Source organism: Heptranchias perlo, chromosome 36 (assembly GCF_035084215.1).
Source record: "Heptranchias perlo isolate sHepPer1 chromosome 36, sHepPer1.hap1, whole genome shotgun sequence".
NCBI lineage: Eukaryota > Metazoa > Chordata > Chondrichthyes > Hexanchiformes > Hexanchidae > Heptranchias > Heptranchias perlo.
Genome location: NC_090360.1, coordinates 2492328 through 2519478, shown reverse-complemented (window position 1 = coordinate 2519478; position 27151 = coordinate 2492328). Strand labels below are relative to the sequence as shown.

At 41.4% G+C, this 27151-nt stretch overlaps 1 protein-coding gene across 2 annotated transcripts in view; it reads left to right on the top strand.

Moving 5' to 3' along the window:
- LOC137303999 (protein transport protein Sec24C-like) overlaps positions 1-27151 on the top strand; it is a 69115-nt gene that overhangs the window by 14468 nt on the left and 27496 nt on the right. Inside the window, exons 3-10 of one of the 2 annotated variants that reach the window (XM_067972388.1) lie at positions 5096-5234; positions 10823-11001; positions 12510-12953; positions 14133-14257; positions 17836-17904; positions 19587-19698; positions 21858-21985; positions 26951-27089. In XM_067972388.1, coding sequence (XP_067828489.1) covers positions 5096-5234; positions 10823-11001; positions 12510-12953; positions 14133-14257; positions 17836-17904; positions 19587-19698; positions 21858-21985; positions 26951-27089 — 1335 coding nt within the window. The remainder of the gene's footprint in view (positions 1-5095; positions 5235-10822; positions 11002-12509; positions 12954-14132; positions 14258-17835; positions 17905-19586; positions 19699-21857; positions 21986-26950; positions 27090-27151) is intronic. The other variant, XM_067972389.1, reaches the window with a different exon arrangement.

Below are 27151 nucleotides of genomic sequence, written 5' to 3'. Positions count from 1 at the left end.
ATACAATTCAATTTTTTTTGTCTTTTCTGCACATTTCTGGAAAACAAGAGTATCATGCAAAATCAAAGAAACTTTGGAACATGCAGGCCATTTTGCCATGTTATCTGACTAAATATTTTTTATTTTTAATGAGTGAAGAAATGCTTATTTAGTTTTTAAAGGATGCCTTAACCCAGCTTTTTACTTCAGTTTCTATTGAGCAATCCCTAAAGTACATGTGCCAGAAAGATTGAGATTGTTGGAAAGGAACCTTGATAAGAACAAGTGGAACTTTGAGCAGAAAATATTGATTTTTATCAGTGTTACTGTAGATTGAAGGTAATCCCCAAGCAGCCATTCTTCTGAAGTTGAGACCAGTGTATTGAATCCACAGGTGCCATCACAGCTGAGCTCATTGCTGTCCTTACCTGTGCATCTCCAGCAGGGTTTGTTGGATCCAAATGGGATGGGAACCTTGCTTGTTTTTTACTCTTTCCCCCCCCCCCCCCCCCCAATCTATAACCTAGGGCTCAGGCCAATGGAGCATCTCTGGCCACTTCTAAAAGCAAAATTTCATCTATTTCACTTTCATTGCAGTTTGTTGAAGACTCCTGACGAGAGTGAGCATGCTGGGGTCTATTAGTGTGTCGACCCCTGTTTCTGTAAGCCTTTGGTACTTGAGCAGCATAGCGTTAAATGAATTTTGCACGAAACATAAAGGACGAGACTTTTGTCAGACTTTGGAATCCTTTTGTTATCAAAATCATACAAATTACAGAACAGGAGGAGGCCATTTGATCCTTCTTGCCAGTGTGGGTTCTTCAGTTATCCACTCCGAATCCCATTTCCCTGTCCTTTCTGCATAATGCTTTAAATTCTCCCTTTTAAATGAACCCATAATCTCAGCCACAATAGTCACGTGCTAGGACATCCTAAATTCTATTAACCCTTTGAAAAAATTCCAACTAATATTTTCTTTCTTCTTCGTGATCTTGAATTTTGCCTTTTTGATATTGATTTGTGAACCAGTAGAAACAATCTTGCACTATTTATCCTCACAACCTTTGTTAATTTTGAAAAGGTCCATTCGATCTGCCTCAGTTTAACCTTTTTCATTCCCATGAAAAAAGGCCCAATTTTTCAACTATAATCTCTCATTCCTGGTATAATTCCAGTGAATCTTTGTCTCCTTTCCATGCCAGTTATGAGTTCTGGAAGTTCGTCCATTAATGAGGCAAGACTAACTAGCTTACAGTTTCCTGGCTTGTCTCTTTCTGCTTTCTTGAATAGGGGTGGAACATGTGTCACCCTGCAATCTTGTTGCACACTTCCCATTTCCTAAGCTTTTTGGAAAGTGCATATGCTGTCTCCTCCCAAACTCCGTCAATATCATGGGAGGCGTAACATGTGGGTCTGGTGACTTCACTATTTTCAGTCTTTTTTAAGTACCGTTTTCCTTTTGAATACTTAAGTTCAGTGTTGGCTGTTCTACACTCTCCTCAGGTACTTCTACAGTCCCACTTTTACCTTGGAGAGGAAAAGCTTGTTTACACAGCGAGTGGTTAGGATCTGGAATGCACTGCCCGAAGGGGTGGTGGAGGCAGATTCAATCATGGCCTTCAAAAGACAACTGGATAAGTACTTGAAAGGAAAAATTTTGCAAGACTACGGGGATAGGTCGGGGGAGTGGGACTAGCTGGATTGCTCTTGCATAGAATCGGCATGGACTTGATGGGCCAAATGGCCTTCTTCCTTGCTGTAACCTTTCTATAATTCCATGATTCCTCTGTGAAATCTGAGGTGAAATACCTCAGCATTTCTGCCATCCAGTGCTCTCTGAGATGGCCACACTTATTGTAGTCGTCCCATCCTTTTGGCTATCCAATTACTTCCTATATGTTTATAAAAACCCTTGCAATTTCCCTGTATGTTGGCCAGTTTTTTTTATATTCCTTCCTAATCTTGCTTTTTGCTTCTCAGTTTTCTTCTGCATTGCCCCCAGTGTTTATTATATGCCTCTTTATTTTTGTTCAGTTGGTATTAATTCATGAAACCCCAGCCTTTGACTCATCCCATTTACACCTAGTAGGAATGTATTTAAATTTTACCTTATCCACCTCATAATTAAATAGCTCCCACTGCTGTTTGATCTGCAATATCAGGCATAGAAAGGATAGGTTATGTTGATTTGTGAGTTATGTTTTCCACCAGGAGTGTGATCTACACCATAGCCCATGGGTGTTGCTAATATTGTGTTTGTGATGCATATTAAAAATTAATTTGGTTTAAAATTGAATAAAACCGTGGGGAAGGGGGCTTAATGGTGCATTATATTATTTTGTGGTGTGTTTGCAGTGTAGCAGGAGGCAGTGCATTTGCTAATGACATTTTTATGTGGATTTAGAATGGCTTAAGTATTTCCTGACCTGAAGCATTTTCAAAGCAATAACTACTAGAAATTAAAATTTGATGTCTCCAATTTATGGAAATTGTATTGTGATAGACTTCTGTATTTGATCATCATCATGGTTTACTTTACAAGTGCTGTTAATTTCACAATTGAATGTGCAGAGAGCTTTTCATTTGTGTGGATAACTAATTTACTGCCTTGCACTGAACAAAACTCCTTCCACAAGCAGGGCTATTGGAAGTCTACATCTTTTCAAGGATTTCTGCATCTTTAACCCTTGTTTGAAGTTGTGTCTGAATTTTGTTTCTTAAAGTCACATTAAGTTGTACCAGTCACCACTTCTGAAAGGTAGTCCCATTTTTGCTGATCACAGTTGCAATACGAGAATTTCTCTAATTGGGACAATTTGTCTCATTTGGTACCAGAACTTTGGAGAAACAAGCAGAGTTTTCTTGAGTTCTGATTTTGCTTTTGTTAAGTTTACTTAGTTAAGTTTACTTTGTTAATTACTGTTCATCATTGCATTGGTTAATATTTCAACAAGAGCTAAGCAAAGTTTTTTTTAATGCTTCTACACAATCATTAATTTTTCATCGTTCTTTATCAGATTTATGCTCTCTTCATCCGTCTGCACAATGCTTCTCGATGGAGAATAAAAACTCTCAAAATTCTTTACTACTGATTACTGCATTTCAATTTCCGTGCTACGAGAAAACCATCAGCATTACGTCAACTGTTACTCTGCCCATCTAACCGCTCCTGGACTCACTCGCTCCATACCTGTCTCCAAAACTGGACGTTACTTTGTCAATGCTCCAAGCTGATTCCGCCCTATCGACAAGTCAACTTCATCCCACCGTGGACTTCAACTTTGGACTCCCTCTTATTATCTCCTCCCTATTCTCTGTTTACAACCAAGACACATCTATCCTTATCTTTGCCATGCTTATGTAACTTGAACTCCTCTGTGTCCAATCATGTGTGTATTTTGGCTGCTGCTGCTCTGGACCCGAGCCCCTTATTTCTATCTCTGTTTTTCTTTCTCTTCTCTTTACCCCTTGGGTCCTTGTCTCCTGTCCTCTCCTTCCTGTTATCCGGTCTTGCCTCCTTTCATTCTACCCTCTCGGGTACTTTGCCCCTACCCCAACGCATCCTCCACCTTCCTGTTCTCTTGCCATGGTGTGACTACTGAGCCACAGCTGACACCAATAAACAGTACATTTGAGCAAGAATTAAGTAAATTCTAGATGATAGCTGATACTTGAAGCTGTTATCAAACTTTCAAAACCCATTTAAGGTAACTTCCTAATTCACTATTGATGCAGTCCCTTAAGTTGCTTTGGGATTTGGGCTCATCCCAAGGTGTCCAGTAGTGATTACCTAATTTGCAGAATGTGAACAGACTCTTTGCTGCTTCTGATTCCAATGGCATTACTCAGCTGGCTATCGATCAAGGAACATCATAAAGATCCCAGCTAAGTCATTGTACTTAAGGAATGCTTTTATTGTGCAAGAGCAAATAGCATATCTTTGCACTGTGGGGAAATATTTCACTCCGTCAAACAGGAAGATGAAGCCGAGTAAGGAAACCATCTCTATTGGCATAAATTAATGCTCTCTTTTCATCTCCTGAGTGTTGATTCCCTTAACTGGGGCATGCTTCTGTGGGTGGTAGATGCCTTCCATTACTTGCCTAAGTGCCCTTTATTCAGCAAGCGATATCTGGCTGTGGAGGACATCACAAACCAGCCCAATTCTGTTGTCATCCGGCACCCAGAGCTGCAGGCCACTATGTAATGGTCACGAGCTGGAACCCTGGCCATCTTCCTCTGCCCCCACCTCCTCCTCACTTCAGTAGGCCAGAGATACCATGGCCTCTGCACCTGACCCTGCTGAAATAACTCCGCACAGAGGAGGCTCGTACAGTGACTTTACCTCTGAGCTGTTGAGGGAGCCCTGAATGACCCATTTCATGTTTTTGTCAAATCTGTTAAGTTACGGCCTTTGAGTGTCCTACTAATTCATCCAGTGTGTTTCAGAAGTTAGCACAACTTGTTTGACAGGATTAAGGTGTTTTCAAAAATCAATAGGCTCCCTTTGCCTCTCCCCCACCACCCACCCCTCAAAAAAAACTATCTTTCAAGATTGCAGTCGCATTCTTTTTTTTACAATTTTTTTTTGAAGCTGCTCACGGTGAATATGGAACCCTGATGTTTTCGGAGAAGCTAATTTAGTGTTGAATCTGTGCATTTTCATGCACTGAAAATTCTGTAGATCAACCCCAATCACATTCACTGGACCACAGAAGTGAATAAGCAGAGACCTGCAAAATTGCATTGTTGTGCTTAAGTTTTGCATCACAACATGATTTCTTTTGCACTAATATCTAAAGATATTAAATCAAATCTATACTTTCGTATAGTTTGCCTATTTTACGCAGACTCATCGGAATTTAGAACTTTTTTCTTTTTGTGGCACTAGTGCCTTGTTTGTTCAATAAGTGAAATTTCAAGATTTTCCAAAAAGCCAGTTAGGTAAGAAGCTTCTAGTTTACTTCTGTTTCATAAAGGAAAACTTATTTTAATTCTTTTGGTATTGTGTTGATAGAATCACAAAGTTAAAGAATAAGCAATTGCATTATAGAGTATTTGCCCATTTTCAGAACTGCATTTGTCAAAATTGTAATGTGGCTTTTTATTTTTGTAGGTCTTTTAAGGCCATCACCAGCATCAGGAGCACCCCCAACCTCATTACCTCCTTTGACAGCTGTACAACAGCCAGCCTATAACCAGTATGGGCAAGGGGACGTACAGAACGGTCCTGCGGTGCCTAACCAGATGCAAAGGTTTGTCACAATTTGTACTTGACAAATGGACCAGAGAAATCTTCTGCAATATATCAAGACAAAAATCAGTTCACTTGGTGTTCGGAGGACCTTAACTTAAGCCGAGACATCCTCTGAACCCCTAAAGTTGGTTACAACCTTGTGACTACAAAATATGCTTTCTACATATTATACACTACTTTTAAGATAGATAAGGTACACAAAAGACTAGGTTTTGAAAAGTTCTACTTAAGCCCAATATAAATGTTTCTTATTTCAAAACTTGCACTGTGATGCCGTAGAAAAATTTTAGTCTGTTATTTGTTAGCAGAGATGTGCAAATGAATGTATTCTGTGTCTATTTCTCATTGACCATAAGAGATAGGAGCAGAAGTAGGCCATTCGGCCCCTTGAGCCTGTTCTGCCATTCAGTGAGATCATGGCTGATCTGATTTTTACCTCAACTCCACTTGCCTGCCTTTTCCCCATATCCTTTGACTCCCTTGCTGATCAAAAATTTGTCCAGCTCAGCCTTGAATGTATTCAATGACTCAGCCTCCACAGCTTTTTGGGGTAAAGAATTCCAAAGATTCACGACCCTCTGGGAGAAGAAATTCCTCCTCATTTCCGTCTTAAATGGGTGACCTCTTATTCTGAGATTATAGCCCCTAGTTTTAGATTTCCCCCATGAAGGGTAACATCCTCTCAGCATCTACCCTATCGAGTCCCCTCAGAATCTTGTATGTTTCAATAAGATCTCCCCTCATTCTTCTAAACTTCAATGAGTATAGACCCAACCTGTTCATTCTTTCCTCATAAGACAATCCTTCCATACCCAACCTAGTGAACCTTCTCTGAACTGCCTCCAATGCAAGTATGTCCTTCCTTAAATAAGGGCACCTGAACTGTACGAGGTACTCCAGGTGTGGTCTCACCAGCACCCTGTACAGCTGTAGCATGACTCACCTGCTTTTACACTCCATCTCCCTAGAAATAAAGGCCAATATTCCGTTTGCCTTCCGGATTACCTGCTGCACCTGTATGTTGACTTTTTGTGTTTCGTGTACGAGGACACCCAGATCCCTCTACCGCAGCATTTTGTAGTATTTCTCCATTCAAATAATATTTTGCTTTTTTATTTTCCTCCCAAAGTGGACGACTTCACATTTTCCCACATTATGTTCCATCTGCCAAATTTTTGCCCATTCGCTTAACCTGTCAATATCCCTTTGCAGACACTTTGTGTCCTCATCGCAACTTGCTTTTCCACCTATCTTTGTATCATCAGCAAATTTGGCCACAAGACACTCTGTTCCTTCATCCAAGTCATTGATATATATTGTAAATAGTTGAGGCCCCGGCATTGAGCCCTGCGGCACCCCACTAGTTACAGATTGCCATTTTGAAAATGACCCTTTTATCCCGACTCTTTGTTTTCTGTTAGTTAGACAATCCTCTATCCATGCCAGTATATTACCCCCAACACTATGAGCTCTTATTTTGTGCAGTAATCTTTCATGTGGCACCTTATCGAATGCCTTTTGGAAATCCAAATAGACTGCATCCATTGGTTCCCCTTTATCCACTCATACCTAGCACAAAGGAAGATGGTAGTGGTTGTTGGAGGCCAATCATCTCAGCCCCAGGACATTGCTGCAGGAGTTCCTCAGGGCAGTGTCCTAGGCCCAACCATCTTCAGCTGCTTCATCAATGACCTTCCCTCCATCATAAGGTCAGAAATGGGGATGTTCGCTGATGACTGCACAGTGTTCAGTTCCATTTGCAACCCCTCAAATAATGAAGCAGTCCGAGCCCGCATGCAGCAAGACCTGGACAACATCCAGGCATGGGCTCATAAGTGGCAAGTAACATTCGCGCCAGATAAGTGCCAGGCAATTACCATCTCCAACAAGAGAGAGTCTAACTACCTCCCCCTTGACATTCAACGGCATTGCCATCGCCGAATCCCCCACCATCAACATCCTGGGGTCGCCATTGACCAGAAACTTAACTGGACCAGCCATATAAATACTGTGGCTGCGAGAGCAGGTCAGAGGCTGGGTACTCTGTGGCGAGTGACTCACCTCCTGACTCCCCAAAGCCTTTCCACCATCTGCAAGGCACAAGTCAGGAGGGATGATGTGGAGATGCCGGTGATGGACTGGGGTTGACAATTGTAAACAATTTTACAACACCAAGTTATAGTCCAGCAATTTTATTTGAAATTCACAAGCTTTCGGAGGCTTCCTCCTTCCTCAGGTGAACGTGGAAACACAAGTCAGGAGTGTGATGGAATACTCTCCACTTGCTTGGATGAGTGCAGCTCCAACAACGCTCAAGAAGCTCGACAACATCCAAGATAAAGCAGCCCGCTTGATTGGCACCCCACCCACCACCCTAAACATTCACTCCCTTCACCACCGGCGCACTGTGGCTGCAGTGTGTACCATCCACAGGATGCACTGCAGCAACTCGCCAAGGCTTTTTCGACAGCACCTCCCAAACCTGCGACCTCTACCACCTAGAAGGACAAGAGCAGCAGGCACGTGGGAACAACACCACCTGCACGTTCCCCTCCAAGTCACACACCATCCCGACTTGGAAATATATCGCCGTTCCTTCATTGTCGCTGGGTCAAAATCCTGGAACTCCCTTCCTAACAGCACTATGGGAGAACCGTCACCACACGGACTGCAGCGGTTCAAGAAGGCGGCTCACCACCACCTTCTCGAGGGCAATTAGGGATGGGCAATAAATGCCGGCCTCGCCAGTGACGCCCACATCCCGTGAACGAATATAAAAAAAAACGTTAATTTCTCAAAGAATTCTAATAAATTTGTCAGACACTATTTCCCCTTCATAAAACCATGTTGACTCTCCTTGATTGTATTATGAGTCTCCAAATGTCCTGCCACTACTTCCTTAATAATAGATTCTAGCATTTTCCCAATGACAGATGTTAGACTAACTGGTTTATAGTTACATGCTTTGTGTCTCAACTCCCTTCTTGAATAGGGGTGTTACATTTGCGGTTTTCGAATTGGAGAAGAACCAATAGAAAGTGAATGTGTAAGGAATTTAACTCTACACAAGGATTTGAAAATTGACAACATTAATTACTGATGCATCGAATTACATAACCATTCTAACACAAAATCAGGCCATTCAGCCCAACCAGTCTCTTGGTTATTTTCCATGTGAGCAGCAGTCCTAATCTCACGTACTACTTCTGCTTCCTTATCCATTTATTACCCTTCCCTTCGACTGCCTATCTAACCTATTAAATTATTGACATGGCCTCTGCTTCAATCACTAACTCTGGTAGAATATTCCACAGCCTCTGTAATGAAGAAAAGTTTCTCCTGCTTTCTGTCTGAAATCACTTCTATTTAATCTTCTATCTATAGTCCCTTGTTCCAGACCCCTCAATCACTGGAAACAGTTTGTTTCTTTCTTCTCTGTCCCAACCCTTCTTAATTTTTAACACTCCTTAATCTCCTCTGTTCTCATTTCTGTATTTAAATTTTATTTAATTTCAAATGTACACATTCTGTTGAATTGATCAGTCAATTGTTCTGCTGAAAGAAACATATTGCTTTTATATATTTTTAAATGTTCTCCAGCTATTGTATGCATTGTTTTTGCTTAAATGATGGGTGCTGATGAGGCATCTGATGCAGAGTTGTTAGACCTGACTGAGGGAACCTGAACTTGATATTACATCTTGGATTAATGACTCTTCACTGATCCAGCTCTTCGAGACTGGAACAGCATTCTACAAGCTGATTTTTGCTAACGAGGTCAACATTTCAAATGAAAGGGTTGGAGGCAGGGGGGGGAAGAATTCTAATTTTAACACCTTATGAAAATATCCTGACACTGAGCCCCCCTCTTGCTGGATTTATACTGCATGCTTTGGGTGCTCAAGCCGTTGTGGGACAGGCTACTGGATGGGTCACATACCTCAGGGTTTCGGTGGTCTTCAGTTACTGTTAGTTTTGCTTGAAATTGCTGCCCTTCCCATAAACCTGTGCAGTAGACATGGTCTACATGGACTTCAGCAAAGCCTTTGACAAGGTACCGCATGGTAGGTTGTTGCATAAGGTTAAATCTCACGGCATCCAAGGTGAGGTAGCCAATTGGATACAAAATTGGCTTGACGACAGAAGACAGAGGGTGGTTGTCGAGGGTTGTTTTTCAAACTGGATGCCTGTGTCCAGCGGTGTGCCTCAGGGATCGGTGCTGGGTCCGCTGTTATTTGTTATTTATATTAATGATTTGGTTGAGAATTTAGGAGGCATGGTTCGTAAGTTTGCAGATGACACCAAGATTGGTGGCATTGTGGACAGTGAAGAAGGTTATCTCGGATTGCAACGGGATCTTGATAAATTGGGCCAGTGGGCCGATGAATGGCAGATGGAGTTTAATTTAGATAAATGTGAGGTGATGCATTTTGGTAGATCGAATCGGGCCAGGACCTACTCCGTTAATGGTAGGGCGTTGGGGAGAGTTATAGAACAAAGAGATCTAGGAGTACAGGCTCATAGGTCCTTGAAAGTGGAGTCACAGGTGGATAGGGTGGTGAAGAAGGCATTCAGCATGCTTGGTTTCATTGGTCAGAACATTGAATACAGGAGTTGGGATGTCTTGTTGAAGTTGTACAAGACATTAGTAAGGCCACACTTGGAATACTGTGTACAGTTCTGGTCACCCTATTATAGAAAGGATATTATTAAACTAGAAAGAGTGCAGAAAAGATTTAGAATCATAGAAGTTACAACATGGAAACAGGCCCTTCGGCCCAACATGTCCATGTCGCCCAGTTTATGCCACTAAGCTAGTCCCAGTTGCCTGCACTTGGCCCATGTATAGAATCATAGAAGTTACAACATTTACTAGGATGCTACTGGGACTTGATGGTTTGACTTATAGGGAGAGGTTGGATAGACTGAGACTTTGTTCCCTGGAGAGTAGGAGGTTAAGGGGTGATCTTATAGAAGTCTATAAAATAATGAGGGGCATAGATAAGGTAGATAGTCAAAATCTTTTCCCAAAGGTAGGGGAGTCTATAACGAGGGGACATGGATTTAAGGTGAGAGGGGAGAGATACAAAAGGGTCCAGAGGGGCAATTTTTTCACTCAAAGGGTGGTGAGTGTCTGGAACGAGCTGCCAGAGGCAGTAGTAGAGGTGGGTACAATTTTGTCTTTTAAAAAGCATTTGGACAGTTACATGGGTAAGATGGGTATAGAGGGATATGGGCCAAGTGCAGGCAATTGGGACTAGCTTAGTGGTATAAACTGGGCGACATGGACATGTTGGGCCGAAGGGCATGTTTCCATGTTGTAAACTTCTATTCTAAACCACTTTGCATCAACCTAAATGTGGTAATACAAATACAGCCTTAAAGAGCGTTGGAGAACACTTTCCAGATATGGATGTAAGAAGGAAGATAATTGTTCAGCATATTGCACGACTTGGTCGTGCGGCTGACTGTTTCTGCATGGTTTAATTGCAAAGCCCATATGAGAGATTTTCCAGCAAAGACACAAACTAAATTGGAATGACTTCTTGTGAATGCAGGAATCTAACTATTAAAATCCTTTTGCAGGCCTCCGGTGTCTCAATCATACATGCCTGGTAATACACTTCAGTCTGGTAGTCAGCCAATGCCATATCAACAATATGCACCCCAACTCAGCGCTCAACAGTTACCAAATCAGATGGCGGGAATGCAGATCAGTGGTGGTTCTATCAACAGAGCACCACCTCCTGTCAGCCAGGGTTACGGTAAGCAACGTTACATGTGTATAGTTCACGTCATCTCCAAAGACCAAAAAAGTCACATGCTTTAAAGTATAGCAATCTGAGCTGCCATTCTGAACACTGTATTCAAAATAGTTTTTTTAAACTTTCATGTTTTACACAATTTCTTAATTGTTAGTTATTTCTTAATAATCACTTCACGTTAAAGCATGGTCTCATTCCCGTCACTGGCCAAGAAGCAGACTTCTATCTTTGCTCTTTTGCAACCATCCGCTGGCAAGTGCACAAGAGCAGCCTGTGTGATTATACCACCCACTGATATAATCTGCCTCTTGCTACTGTGAATGGGCAGGTTCACTGCTTTTCAAAGTCAGTTCTGCATGAACTGCTACATTTGCAGGAGTGGGTTCGCACTGTGGGTTTCTCTTTTTTTTTCTCTCCCCTGTCCCTCTCCTTCTCCCTCTCCCTCTCTTCTCTTCCTCTCCCCCACCCCCCAGTGGCCTGGCAGAGATCAGGACCTCATTGTGGGTACATACCCATGTCTCACGTTGGTACATGCTTGTCTTCTGATTTTTCTCTTGTATATTGTACTGTGCACCCGATTTATGAAGGTGAAATGTAGAAGGGAGCATCAGTGAGTTTGAGGAATAGCCAATTACTTGTGTATTCATGGAAAAATATTTGTGGATGAATTCACTGTTGCACTGGTAACCTGTCTGTTTCACGTTGATAGTCTATCTGATTTATATGTAAGCATAACTAGTTGCCAGAGCTCGAAGTCCCAAAACCAATACCATGATTTTTGTAGCTGATGGTGATTAGTGTGATTTCTTCTCCCCCACCCCGGTTAGAGGAATTTCTTAAAATTCTAACTTTTTATGCAAGTCTCTTTTAAATCTATTAAATTACATTTAAAATAATTGAGTTCTGAGATCAGCTGGAACACTACTGCCTCAGCTACATGTTATCTTCGCACACAGACCCACTATAACAGTTGTAGTTACAGTGCTGCCAGTGTTGAGCACTCCTGCTGACATGGTGCTGAAGTTTCTGTTGTCTGAAAAGACAAATTCATTAATAAATTTGTTGATGGCAACAGTTGCTTGTATTGGAATGATTATGCTCGTTTTCTGCATATTCATTATGCAATTATGCATTTCAACAGCGATCACCTGTTTTTAGATCTAGCACAACTTATCGTAGTTTTACCTGCAACTGTCCTTTTAATTTGTGAGGACGTTTTCTGTGGAGTAATACTAGCCTTAAGTTACACATTGTGCTGTTTCTGCTGCATTGTCTGTTTTCCTTCCTCTGGTCACAGCTGCTCATGTCACCTCGTATTCTATTGCCTGGCAAGATGCATCCACACAGAGAGACAAGCTATCAGTTATGGAACTGCGTGTTTATTTCCAGTTGTCTTTGTTCCTGCCTCAGTTGAGAACTATTGCAAATTAATATGTTGTGTCTTCTGTGTTTATTTTTGAAATTCTCCTGTGGGAATCCAGTTGACTGTAGATTTGTTTCTTTCACAGGCCCACCAGCTTCCCATCCTCAAACCACAGCAAGTTTGCCGCCCACAGGGCCAGCAGCCTACACGCAATATTCTACTCCGCAACAGAATATTCCTTCAAGCATATCCCACGGTGGCAGCCTTCCTCAGCATCCCTTTCCCGGGCAACCCGCCCCAGTGTCAACTTGCACTTCTCCTCCCACGCCTACAGGTCTTGCTGGCGTGAATCTTCCTCCTCCACCTGGGGCGCAAAGACCCCCAACAATGCACGGACCACCGCTACCAGGACAGTCTCCGACAGGCCTCCCTCCATCCCAGCCTCCGACAGGACTTTACCCTTCCCAGCCTAATCACAGGTCTGCCGGTCCTCAGCCTGGTATGACAGGGGTAGTGCCTGGCCCACCAACTCAGGGCTTTCAAGTGCATCCAACACAACCTAGTCAGGGATTTATACCTCAACAGAATGGTAAGTCTTTTTATGCTTAATACCTGGAGCGGCATTTTAAGCAGCAGAAATAACTTATTTACTATTATGTAATATTTCCCTTAAAAGTAATAAATTAGTGAAGTAACGGTTGTACATAAGATGAACCAGTTCGCATCACCTTGTGTTAATCTGCTCCAACAGCCATGGTCCCAGTTGTAGCACCTGCCAGTTCGTGCCTGCGTCATTTTGGGGAATCTGGCACTGGTTCTGCAAAAGAAAAAGGAGAAAAGAAAGTCAACTTCTCCATTTCGTACCCATATAATTAAGCTAGATGTTGAGGTTGGTGGGGGGGGGTGGAGACAGGGTGGGTGGCAGTTGTGAAACTTAAAAGATGAAAATTAAAAGTTGTGGCAAGGTTTCATTGTCATCGTAGAGATCATTTCAGACAAGTGGGGCAGGAATACGGTGAAAATAAGGCAACCTCATGTATGCACTCTTCCACCTTCTGACCGCCTTCCTTATTATATGTCAAACTAATTGGAGGCTGCCAGGAATGTATCAATGCTGAACATAATTGATTTTCAGCACTGTACAATCCAGGAATTAGATTTCTATCTCCAGCATCTCTCCATCCCCTCCCAACAAAAGACCAATCCATGATTACTGCATAATCCTTTATACTATTTAAGATAATTGACAAAAAAAGCCAGGGGGAGAATTTTTCTATGCAGCAAGTTATGATCTGGAATGCACTGCCTGAAAGGGCGGTGGAAGCAGATTGAATAGCAACTTTCAAAAGGGAATTGAATATATATTGGAAAAGGAAAAATTTTCAGGGCTGTGGGGAAAGGGCAGTGAAGTATGACTAATTGGAAAGCTCTTTCAATGAGCTGCCACGAGATGGGCTGAATGGCAGCCTCCTTTGCTGTATGATTCTGTAACATCTTATTTCTGTTAGGTATGTATTTGGTAGATTCTATTAAATATATGCTTACAAAATTCAGTTTCAATCAATGAATTTGTACAAATACAGATGAAATTTGAACAATCTAATTCATAGCAGCACTGGTCTACCTCATTAAGCTCTGTGACTGGATAGTAGCACCCTGTATTTAACTTTCCATCTCCAGCTATGTTGCCTGAAGCATTCCTTGGTGTTATGATACACGGAAGCGTTGATTGCCACTTGGTTTTCCTTGATTTTTGATGTCATTGCAGGTTCTTTTGGACAAATGAGGGCGCCCCAGCCAAACTATGCTGCACCTTACACTGGAACACCAAGTTACAACAATCAACCCCAACCACAGCAAAAACGGTTGGACCCAGACAGCATTCCTAGCCCTGTAAGCACCACTATTTTTAACTAGTACCTTTGGCTGCTCTGTTCTTATGTTGGTAGAATTGCTTTGTACATTTTCTGCTCTAAACTACTTGCACAAGGATTTGCCTGCATGTGTCCATTGCTTGCAAATTTGTTGGGAAGCTAGAATGTAATCCCCAATATATCTTTTGTCACATGTTTATCTGAAGATGTTTGCACTTCTGTTTAGAAATTTGTGTCAATATACAGTAAAGTCTCAGCTTTATAATACAACTTCGTAATAGTTCCTGCACTAAAAAGTAATGTTACGTACGTGCGTATATAGTGAACTGGTCCCAATCCCCTCTACGTCAGCTTGGTGTCCTGCACTCTGTGGCAGTTGGTACTGAACTCAGTGGTACAGCAGAGACATCTATTCCTGACCTGGTGCCAGTGGCCTGGGCTCCAGTCTCCTTTCCTTTCTTTTTCCCTTTTTCCAGCTCTTTCAATCCCAGCCCTTCTCAGCTTGGGTCTCTGTTGTTGCCCAGGTTGCAGCTTCTCTGATCCTGATGCCCCCACACCTCCAGCTTGGTGCCCTGTGCTCTATGATTGATTGACACTGTAATGCACTCACCTGCACCTGTCCCAGTCCTGTTCTCCTTGGACTTTTCCATGTTGCTTTCCCACTTCCCTCCATCTTTTCTTTCTCTGGCTCCAAGTGTGGTAGAGAGTGCCACAGCACTCAAAATACATGAAAATGGGAGCCTGAGAGGAGAGCAAGAAAATGATGGAGTCAATCAGACAAGAGCAGGACTGGGCTAGAAGCAGTTAGTCAGCCATTGCCTCTAGTTGAGACTTGCTGTAATACCAACCTTGTTATAATGTGCATTTGACTTGTCATGCATTGTAGCATTGCAATGAGACTGGTCAGTTACTGATGACGAACAATAATGCTTAATTATGGAGAATGCATAAATGCTCATAAATTTCTGTCAGTGAAATCCCTGGTTTCTATGGAGTCGTATTGGTGCTTTCCTTAAGTTATTTTAATAAGTACCCCCTAAAAACAAATTCATTTTAATGAGTGTTAATTTTGTTTTGGTGAGTTGCTGCTGACTGGCTTGGGTTCTTAAACTACACTTGAGGATCTGGAGTCAGATGATACAATCAGTACCTATGCTAAGATGGTGGGTGACGTGTCTGAATATTTTTGAAAGCAATTTCTGAGAGGTATATAAAATAGTAAACAATACAGGAAAAAGTAGATTCAGAATACAGCTTTAAACTAAAGTGGGATAGCGGGTCAAGGGGACACAGATCAAATTAGTTAAGAACTAACTTAGAATTGTTGGGGGAAAAGTTCTTTGCAGATGGTGACCAACACATAGAAATTACTTTTGCATAGAGTAGTGGAGATGAAAACTCTTGAATCGTCAAAGGAACAGTTGGATGTGATGATAGGGAGTTTGTAGGCTCCTTCTGGATGGATGAGCTAAATGGCTTTCCTCACCTGTGACCTTGTGAGATGGCCTTCGCTTTCCATTCAGGGTTTTATTCAAGACTCCTGAAAGCAGATGATGGTGATCAGAAACCTTGTATCTTTGGTTGGACTTTGTGTTCAGTTTCTGGGCAACATAATGGCAGTGCACTCAATTGTTTTTGCTCTGACTACACTGCCGTCAGTTGCTTGCTGCCACCTGCAGCCTCAGTCCAACTGATCCATCAAAGGTAATATAAATAACAAAAATTCATCAGACGAGGGTTGGTTTAAATGGTAATTCAAGAACAGCCAGCATCCTGGAGTGTCATGGGCAGCAGAAAGTACATTTATCAGTTCAGTTTATCTTTGTCGTATGTCACACCATCTTGGCAGGCGTTTGGGAGTGAATTCTGGAAAGGGTGTTTTGACTGTCAAAACTTCTCAACCTAGGAAGGGCTTAGTGAGGTTCCTCTGCTGTAATCACCTGTTCCCAGCGGCTCATTTAACAATATTGACATTCAACGGCATTACCATCGCTGAATCCCCCACCATCAACATCCTGGGGTCACCATTGACCAGAAACCAAACTGGATCAGCCACACGCATACTGTGGCCACAAGAGCAGGTCAGAGGCTGACTCCCCAAAGCCTTTCCACCATCTACAAGGCACAAATCAGGAGTGTGTTGGAGTACTCTCCACTTGCCTGGATAAGTGCAGTTGCAACAACACTCAAGAAGCTCTACACCATCCAGGACAAAGCAGCCCGCTTGATTGGCACCTCATCCACCACATTCACTGCCTCCTCCACTGGAGCACTGTGGCCGCAGTGTGTACCATCTACAAGATGCACTGCAGCAACTCTCCAAGGCTTCTTTGACAGCACCTCCCAAACTCTCAACCTCTACTACCTAGAAGGAGATGGGCAGCAGGTACATGGGAACAAAACCACCTGCATGTTCCCCTCCAAGTCTCACACCATCCCAACTTGGAAATATATTGCCATTCCTTCATTGCCGCTGGGTCAAAATCCTGGAACTCCCTACCGAACAGCACTGTGGGAGAATCTTCACCACATAGACTGCAGCGGTTCAAGAAGGCGGCTCACCACCACCTTCTCGGGAGCAATTAGGAATGGGCAATAAATGCTGGCCTTGCCAGCGACGCCCACATCTCATGAATGAATTTTTTAAAAAGCACAATACGGTGGTTGTGGACACTACAATCTACAGTTCAGCACTCTTGGCTGAAGGTGGGGTGGCCAACTCTGGTTGGACATATTCCTGGAGGTGTCATCACGTGACCTGCCTCGAACCACCCCGCCCCCACACTGCTGCCATTGGTTGCCCAAAATGTCCATACTCTCAGTGCACCAATTGGAAAGGGCATAGACTCTTAATTACATGATTGGCTGATTCTTGACGGTCAGTCAAACAGCCATTTCCCCCCCCCACCCAAGTCTGATATTTTTATAACTAATAGACAAAAGTGATGAAAGAATTTTTTTTAAAGAACCCCTTGTCTTATTGCCCATATGATTTTTCTCCTGGGTTGCTCGCATTAGTCTTTAATTCCTGGAGACTCCAGGGCAATCCTGGAGGGCTGGCAACCCTAGTTGAAGGATATGTCTGTGGGTAAATGCCTAGTACGAGTCTAAAAGAGAGACTAAAAGGGACATTAAAACATTACATCAAATAAGCTTCAACGTAATCCAACTCTGTATATCTTCATGCTGTATTTCTGTTAAAAATGTAGTTATTTTTTGTCTGATTTTCTGTATTAAGTGTTTGACAACTACAAAGTTGAGAAGCTGACATGTTTTTATGTATGAAATTATAATTGTTGCCAGAATATTTTTTTAAATGTTCCAGTCTTGCTTTTAGTTTTTTAATATTAAAGCTGCAGAAATGGGAGGGGCTCTGCAGTTCATTATGCAGGTTTGATATAGTTTGCCTGCAGATGGCATTAAGATGAACAGATAACCAGTCTAACTAAATAACGCAACTTGCATGTGCAATGATGTATGTGTAAACGTATGTCAAAGGACTTGCTGATGTGGCACCATTAGTGTGGGAAGATAGAAGTAACAATTGTTACTCTTCTGTTTCTCTCCTGTTTTGCTGCTCATTTGTGCCTTTTTAAGCAACTTAATGAACTGCCACCTCAACAGAAAACAAGACATAGAATAGATCCAGATGCAATTCCTAGTCCAGTAAGTCTGCTTGTATGTATGTGTGCTGTTACCTTCTGCATTACTACCTTTGCTTTAATTCCAAAAGCCTCATTGATGTAAATGTCAAGTACATGCTGTAAGGTCACAGAATCTCTTGTCAGCTTAATTGCACTTCACTTTGTGCATCCTGTTTTAGTGTCATATTATAAAAATTGAATAACGTAACACAGAACTGTACTCCTTCCATGTGAATTATTACAGTGTAAATCTTTGACGCAGAGGGCTGGAACTTTATAGTCATAAAACTTCTGGATTGGTTAATGTTTGAGCAAATTGTCCTGGTGATCTGCTTTGCTACCTTACAGACATGTTTTAATAGGTCAGTGTTAGATACAATTGCATTGCTTAAAATCAAATCCAAACTTGCATACTTAGTGAACATTTGTGGTCATACTGTTTTAATTTGCAGCACAAACTAGTTTTTTTGTAAGATGCACTGTTGTTTCCAATTGCACCTGCATCAATATCCTTAAAAGAATGCTGATCATTCTAACGCCTCCACATTCATTTCATTGTTTCCCAAATCATGCTCGAGTCAGCAACTCTCTTGTAATTTCTGCCTCCTTTTGGTTATCCTAATGGTTGCAGAAGACTTGCTTTACTAGTTAATCGTAATATTGAGGGGGGATGGTGTCAATCAATATAAAATGAGCTAATATCCAATCAGTTACAGTATCTTAATAGCATAAACCTTTGGGAAAGCTAACTAAGACTATAGGAGTTATTTGTGCTTTGATATTGTTTTTCAGAATGTAAAAGTGGCTAAGTTTAGGGAATACAATAAATGGATGTAATTGTGTTTGGAATTGTTTTTTAATTGAATGGTAGTGCTGAATGAGACCCTCTGATCTCGAATTGAGAGGAGCTATCATTGCTCCCTCTAGTCTAATGTTTTTGGTTAGCATGCAATGTCGGCAAAAGCACAATATAAATACCCTCTTATCATGTAGATCAACAGTGCATAAACGCTTCATGTCAAGTATTTGTACTTTCCCTTCCCCACTACCAATTTTCACATCCCCTCCCACCCAATGATTAATCTCTCTTCTCTCTTTCTCTCTCTTTCCCCCCCTCCCCCAAAAGGTGCAGACTGAAGCTGTTGTGCAGTGCCACAGGCATCAAAAGCTCAACTGGTACTGTATCCGAATGGCTATTCTCCATGTGAGCCAAAAGACTGTCATAGGCTGTTCCACTATGAACAGGGTGGAGAGGGCAGCACAGCTGAGTCCAATCTTGTGTTCACTTGATGTTCACCTGCCCACTTCCCGTCAGCAACCACTGAGCAGTGATCAGGAGTGGGAACCTGGACTAAATGTTTTTTTTCCTTTTCTTCCCCAGAAGTGCTGAAGCCAAGTGTGGTTCTGTCGCCATTGTGGTCCTTTCGCCACTCTGGCTGAGAGCAGCTCACTCAGCATAGACCAGGGATCCAATCTGGAGTCTTCCTGGACTCTGGCTCAGTCCTACACCGGGCAGTGCATTTGTTTACTGAAGTGATAAAGGAGCTTTGTTAAATGTTTGTTCAGTAGTACATGGTAGAAATGTGTGTGCTCAAATCCTTTTATACCAAGGCGCAATGCATTTAGATACCTCTACAAACTGAAATGAATGGCTTGAGTTTTATTGAATGATGGTTTGAAATGTTGTGTTGTGTGCTGTGACAGATCCAAGTGATTGAAGATGATAAGTCAAACCGAGGATCTGAACCATTCTCGACTGGTGTAAGAGGACAAGTTCCACCACTTGTTACTACTGACTTCATGGTAAAAGATCAAGGTACAGTCTCTGTTATGTATCTTCAACATTCTTGTCGGTGGTAATACTGCTTCTAATCAAAGTATATTGTGCAAATGGGTTTGACTGCATTGATGTAACCCTGTTCATTACATATATCCAAATTAGGCTGCATATTTCTGAAAGTTATAAAAACTCCTCATGTTTTTCACATCAACATAACATCAGCATCTCAAGGTACTGAAATGGAAGTGGTCAACCACACACCTCTTTATACATACAATTCTTCACAGAAAGTCATGGTGTCTTATCTTTTTTCAGAGCACAATGCCAATTCAATCTTGAGTTATTCATGGACATGAATCAAGTTACAAACTACTTTTGATTTCAAAGGAGAGAAGTCCATAAATGGGATGTACTTGACAGTTAATAAGTTGTATAGCATTTGATTATCTTCAGTCAACATATTGGATTGGACTAATTCTTGCCCTCTGAGCCAGCCAGCGCTGCAGGACACAGCCTGCCTGTGTGACATTTGCTCTTGTGCTCCCCAGGAAAGGAATGATCATTTTAATCCATTTTGCCTGTTGAGTCAATACCAAGATTTTTTTTTCAAAAAAAAGCTGACTCCACACATTAAAAGCTCCATCCTTGCATCTTTTACAGCCAGACATCTCTTGCTGTTTTCCACAAGTTAGCCCCATTGTCCGAGAATGTATTAGACTTGCACGGTTCCCTTCAGGCTGTTCTACAGATGGAAATAAAAGTCAACGATAAGAAAAGCCATTCAGTCTATCATCGCTCATCCCTCTCCAATCACGGCATCTCGTTGCATTTTGAATAACCCCAGTTTTTATGCCTTAATTATCTTGCTTGGTAGATTAGTGCAAGCAGCACCCTGAGTGAAGTTTTTCCTGAATTCTGGTCTAAATTTACTTTTCACTAATTTCCCTTTGTCTTGTGTGTAGTTTAAAGTTGAAATAATCCGACTTTACCTCATCTCTACAATATAATATTTGATAGGTTTTTCAAATTCCTTCCCGTGAGTGCTTTTTCTTTAGAATGTCAAACTTTTCTCATCGTTCATCCACTTGACACTTGGAATCAGTCTTAATGCACTCTGTTGTACTTTTTCTAATGCAAGTACATTTTATATGGTGTGATGATCAAAAAAACCCACAGTATTTGAAGTGTGGTTTGAGGGGGTGCATATTGGAAACTTTCAGAACAGTCTTTATAAACTAGTATTCCACTATTCTGGCTATGTATCCCAATATACAATTTTGTTCAAATTGCATGTTGAATATGACCTTTCTCCCAATACACTTTGGTCCCTGTCCAGGTCTTCCTGTGTGAACACAGACCATTCTTAATGACTTAACCCATTTTTTCCAACCTATGTGTAATACTTCACATTTGGTAGTATTGGGTATCATTTGCCACGTGTCTTCCCAATTGCACAACTGATCTAAATAATTTTGCAAATCTTTTGTTGCTCCCTTTTTGTGCTACTCCCCATCCCCATAGGTGAAGACTATCTAAGCCAGTGTTGTCCAATATATTAGCCACTAGCCACGTGGCTAATTGGGAACATAGATGTAGCTAATTACATTTCTATTTAGTTTAAAAGAGTAATCTCGTTAGACATGTGTTATCAATACTCCTAATTGCATAGCGTATACATGTGAACGTCAACCTTTTTGTAAGTTTGTTGGTAAAATGGTAAAGTGAAAGGCAGAGTGTGCGAGTGTTTTTTTGATCATTGTGAGGGTTACTGAATGGTGGTAAATGTTTCAGTAAATAGACACATGTTAAGTACATTTGTGTGTGTGTGATGTTTTCTACTAAAATTAGTGCATGTGGCTAAAACGGTGTCTCAGTAGCCACACCTGTGGCTAGTCAGCGATTTCTAAGGAATGTGTGGATGGAAACTACCTTCAATTAGTTAAACTTGGATAGGTCACTGGCCTATCTGTGCTACGAGATGCATGTTCTCATTCTCATTGAATGAAGTTAGTGGAAAAGAATTTGTGTAAAATTTAAGTTAGTTCTGTGTTTGCTTTAATTGTTGAATGAACCACCTCAAACATAGCTTTTCTAACAAAAGAACTCCTTGCGATTCCTCTGTAACACACCATTGATTTTATAGAAATAGGACTATTGTTTTGGAATGTTACAACTTGTTTGTGCTTGTTTTGCAGGGAATTCAAGTCCTCGTTTTATTCGATGTGCAGCGTACAATATTCCTTGCACTTCAGATATGGCAAAGCAATGCCAAGTCCCCCTCACTGCAGTCATTAAACCGCTTGCTACGTTACCAGTTGATGAGGTAATTGTTTGTATTCTAATCGTCCATATGTTTCATGGTTCAAACTATCTTCCCTTTCTTTTAACTAGATAGACTATTTCAGATTTCTATCTCTATTGGCTTTCCCCCTCACAGAGCACATGTGTATCAAACATCAAGTTCTATTCTAAACTGAAGTATCCTCTTCAGATAATGGAGAAGTAGGAAAAGGGGCCGGCCACAGGGAGAACACTGTTCACCTGGCTTAAGTGCTTTTAGCCAAAAGTTTTAATGTTATCCTAAATACCGCGATAGACGGCCAGTTTATCCGGTGATTAACTGAGCCATTCAGTCTTGGAAGATTGTCCTGTTAGATCCATGGGCCTGCGCTGAGTCAGGAAGGAAGTTGAGACATTAGAGTTGGCTTCATTGCCCTTCAGTTAAATTGGGGAGGGGAAAATCGGCATTGGTTTGCAATGCTAATTGCAAACCTGAGAGCCCTGCTGGGAGTGTGCACATGTGAACAGGGTAAATGTATGGAATGGCCTTTTGGATAAGGCAGGAGCCCTGGAATTATTTAAGTCGTCGCTGACTGTGAGACTAGTTTCTTTCTGGATGCGTGAGCTCAGATGGACCAAAAATCGGCCTTGTCTGTGCCGAGGCAGCGAAAACTCAGTGTCTCGCCTTACAGATGAATAGTGGCTGCTTGGCTGACTTCCTGGGGAGTGAGTGGCACTTGGGAAATAGTTCCTCGACAGAGAGAAAGGGAAAGGAGTGGAAAATGGCTTACAAACTGTGAAAGTGGGGTCCTTCATTAAATTTTATTGGATACATTATCCACTTCAGAATTTAAATATTTTTATGTCATGGATTTGTGGGTTTCCAGGTTTGTTCAAAGTGACTGTCCCAATATGATGAATGAAGCTGCTTTACAGGACGCATCCACGTTAGTGATGTCACTAGAATGTCCTGGGGGCAAGGCAACCAGGCAATGCATACTTTGAGGAATTTAATATTCAAAAACAAAATCTCTCTCTCTCTTCTCTTTCCCCCACCCCGGCCCCCTTCTCTCTCTCTCTCCTATTAAAGCAGACAAAGTTGCAATTTTTTAAAGTGAGGTGATATGGTATCCTCATACTCTGTTACATTTCTGAACAACTAGTTCCACCTCTCCAAGTCAGCTGGAGTGAGACACTATGCTGAATTTGTTGCATTTATCATTACTCCACAATATGCCTGTGAAATAGGATCTGACTGCAAGTGGGTCGGTCTGCCAACATGCAGAATTGCACCCATAGTGTGGTGGTTAGGGAGTTGTTGTTTGCAGAAGCTCTCAAAATATAACCTCATGTTCCCTTGGTTGTGTGTGGGAAAATTAGCACTCGTTCTCAAACTTTTTTCCATTAAACTAAATGTTGAGCTGGAGAGCAACTTTTTACTTCAATAAACATTTGAGCTTGCCAATGTTTTTGAATGATGGTTGCTTTGCTGCCAGTGGAACAGTGAGAAATGAAGCTGATTAGGATGTGCAATTTTTCCATTAATGAAAAGTTTTATTTTGTTGAAGTTCTTTGTGACAGATGATTCCATTTTGTCTGGTGCAGCTGTTGAGATAAATCCAAAAGCTGTAAATGACACCAGGCTCTGGAGGTTGGATCAGCACATTTGGTTTCGACATTTCAAATTCCAGGATAATGCACTTGTGAGGTGTAGTTAATACCATCAGCATGGATTGCATTTCTCCCTTTTGGATGTAGGAAAAACTCGGGTTGGAATAGATGAAGAATTACTCTATGCATGTTTCCGAGATAGAAAATGTGAAATAATTTGACCTGAAAGTAATTAATGCCCGCTGTAAAACCCAATCGTGCATTGTCCATTAATGTGCCAATTATTTTGTGAGGCTGCCAATATGGAAAAAGCTAGAGAAATATCACTGCAACAGTGAAGCAAAGCAAGATACTTGCTACTTAGATGGCATTGCCATGTGCTACTTCCTACTCTGTTTTGAAGGGAATTGGACACTGGAATGTGGAAAGTCTGTTCATCTGACATGTTTAACTGTGAGCTGTTGGATGAGGGGGCACAGGTTCATACTGGTGAAGGTACATTTAAGGTGTCAATTTTTGTCTGATTACACTTCTGTGAAGCGCCTTGGGACAGTTCACTATGTTAAAGGCGCTAGATAAATGTCAATTGTTTCACTGAGATCCATGAGTTCTCTGCATAAAGCATAGTGATCAAAACTAGGAATGGATTTTCTGGTCTTGCTTGCAGTATCACGAGGGTAACTAGTGGCTGATAAATAGTACACACAGCTGTGTGCAAGCTATTTATCAGGCTGCCATTATACTAGAACCATAGAAAAGATACAGCACAGAAGGGGGCCATTCGGCCCATCGTGTCCGCGCCAACTCTGCCACAAGTCACAACTTGGCTTGATGTGCTTGCTTGCACTAGTCAGGCTGGCAGTTCATCCTTTCTCCAAATCGCCAATACTACTTTGTGTACATATAACATGACCTAGTGTACCCCTTGTTCAGGTGGTGGGAACACTGTATAAGTAACAAGAAGCAAAGAACCGAGTTAAACAGCTGACATTATGAGGGTCGCACAACTTGTATTTAGTAGCTTGTTGTCACTCTAAACAGCTGGACTTGAGCAGGTGAGGAAGCATAATTGTTATCTTGATGCACAACATGGCACACAGTAGATTCTGGAGCATTGTGTTGGAGTTAAACAATAAAAGTCAAATCCCAAGCCACCAGCTGGGTCAGTCTTATTCCTGCTACCTCAGGTAAGAATGGTTCCATGCAAGCAGGTCAACACTCTGGCTTCAGTGCTGTTTGTTGTGGACTGATATAAATTTTGGAGCAGAGGGTACGCTATTGCAGTGGCTGTATCTAGTGAAGGTCACTGAAACCACTTTTCTTTGAATATAAACATTCATCATTATCCTGCAAATAGATCTTTCTGCGGGCCAAAGATTAATAACATGCAGCATTTATTTATTTTATGTCATACATGGTACATGGATTTAAACGTGTTCTGTAACTAGTTTTATGGGTTAAACATTTGAGTTGGAGTTTCACGTTTATCATGGTTGTGTAGAAGTGTTGAATCACCAACGGGCCTGCAGCAGTAAAACATTCTGTGGAGCAGTCAATGCAGGTACTGTGGGAACTGACATGGGACACAACTGGTTGTCGAAAAATGCCGTGCTTTGACCAATACGAAGTGTTCGTAGTATCTAGAAAAATATCTTATTTTAATATTATCCCACCTACACAGAATTGCATCAAGATCGAGAATAAATTGGTTAAATATATTCCAGTTTAACAATGTACATGGCTATAAATCAAACTCTCAAACATTTCCATCGTTTGATAAATAACTAGCAAGTATACCTTGAATGGTTTGTCTTTTTGTAACTGGGCTATTACATGTCGATCACTCCTTTAGAGAAGTAACTGGGTGAACGTTGGAAGTGAAGGATGTGAGGTTAAGTAAAGATGGATGATGGTTCCACAGAACATTATGATGCTAATCCTGCTCGGATGGTTGGACTATCCATGGAATGCAGTCAGGCTTGAGCAATGGGTGTTGTGTTAACCATTCTGTTGTCTTGAGGATATAGTTTTATCTGTCTTTTCACCTCCCTCAGGCGATTGTTGGGTGAATTGAGTGATGGGATATAAATTTTATGTTTTTAAAGGGGGAAGAAGAGAGTCACTGGCATAGGTAAAGAATCTTACAACACCAGGTTATAGTCCAACAATTTTATTTGAAAATCACAAGCTTTCGGAGGCTTTCTCCTTCGTCAGGTGAATGAGAAAGCCTCCGGCATGAGAGAGCCAATGTCACTGGCATAGGTGACATTTTCTCATTGCCTGTTTCTTAAATACTGCAACATTCTGAAGGAGAAATTGCTGTAATCTGGCAAATGTACATAGTATTGGCTTAAAAGGGTTGGGTTTCCTCGTCCTTCCTCTCTGCTGCCAGCACGTTTAGGACGATTACGAGCCATGCCTGCAATTTTCCAGTGCACACTAATAGGTGAGGACTCAGAGTCTAGCCTGAAATCAAAGGGGACAGAATGAAGTTTTTAAACTTTTCTACATGGTTCTTTTTGTAATTTTATATACTCTGTGGCTCAGGAAGTTTGAAAAAATAATTTCTAATGGAAATTATCTGTTACATATCAAAGAAATAAATGTATGGAATTTTCTGATCCTTTGTGGCAGTTGAGTACAGTAAATAAGTTTTGCTGTTTACCTTGTATAGCCCAATTATCCAGAAATTAATGAGTTGACGTGGACTGGAAAACAGGATCGTAAAGTACTGAAATAGTTTCCTACTCAACTAAACATTGAAATATTTCTTTTGATGTAATCACAGGTTGTGTAATAAATTGGATAGCCCGGTGGTGATGGATAGAATCCTCGAGCCTGGGCTTCAGCTTCCGAGCCTTTATTCACAGAGATCCACATTACCCTCGCACCACACCCTCGATCAGCTCTTATAAATGGATACAAGAGAGTTCTCAATTGATATGCACCACCTGAATACAATTAACACTAATTGATATAAATCATATGGATACAATTAACAGGCTGAATTGTTTGCAATTATCTCTTCATAAAGTATTGGTTATTTTTGTGCACAATATATTCAGGACAGTTTTCTAGAATATGTTTTAGAACTGACAGGGAACAGGCCATACTAGATTTAGTGATTATTAACAAACCAGAATTCGTTAACAGTTTGAGGTAAAGGAAAAATACTTCATTGACTAAGAAGAGCTTGGGGCGCCCTGTGGATGTGCAAGGTGCTATATAAATGTACACTCGTTTTTTTAAATGAAGGTTTTTTGCTAACCAGTCTGAACTATTTTTAGTGTCTGATATTGTTAAAAAGTGGAAATGTATAAATTTGACTTTTGTGTTGATGATTTGTGTCTCGATTCAAAGTAACTATTAACCATTGCATTTTATTTTCTAATCACAGACTCCCCCTTACATAATAGATCATGGTGAGACTGGTCCAATAAGGTGCAATAGATGCAAGGCCTACATGTGTCCCTATATGCAGTTTATTGAAGGCGGGCGTAGGTTCCAGTGTGCATTCTGCAGCTGTGTCACTGAAGGTAATCCTTATTTTCTTTTAAACGATAATTGTTGAGTTAATTAACTAATTTCCCCTTCCTGT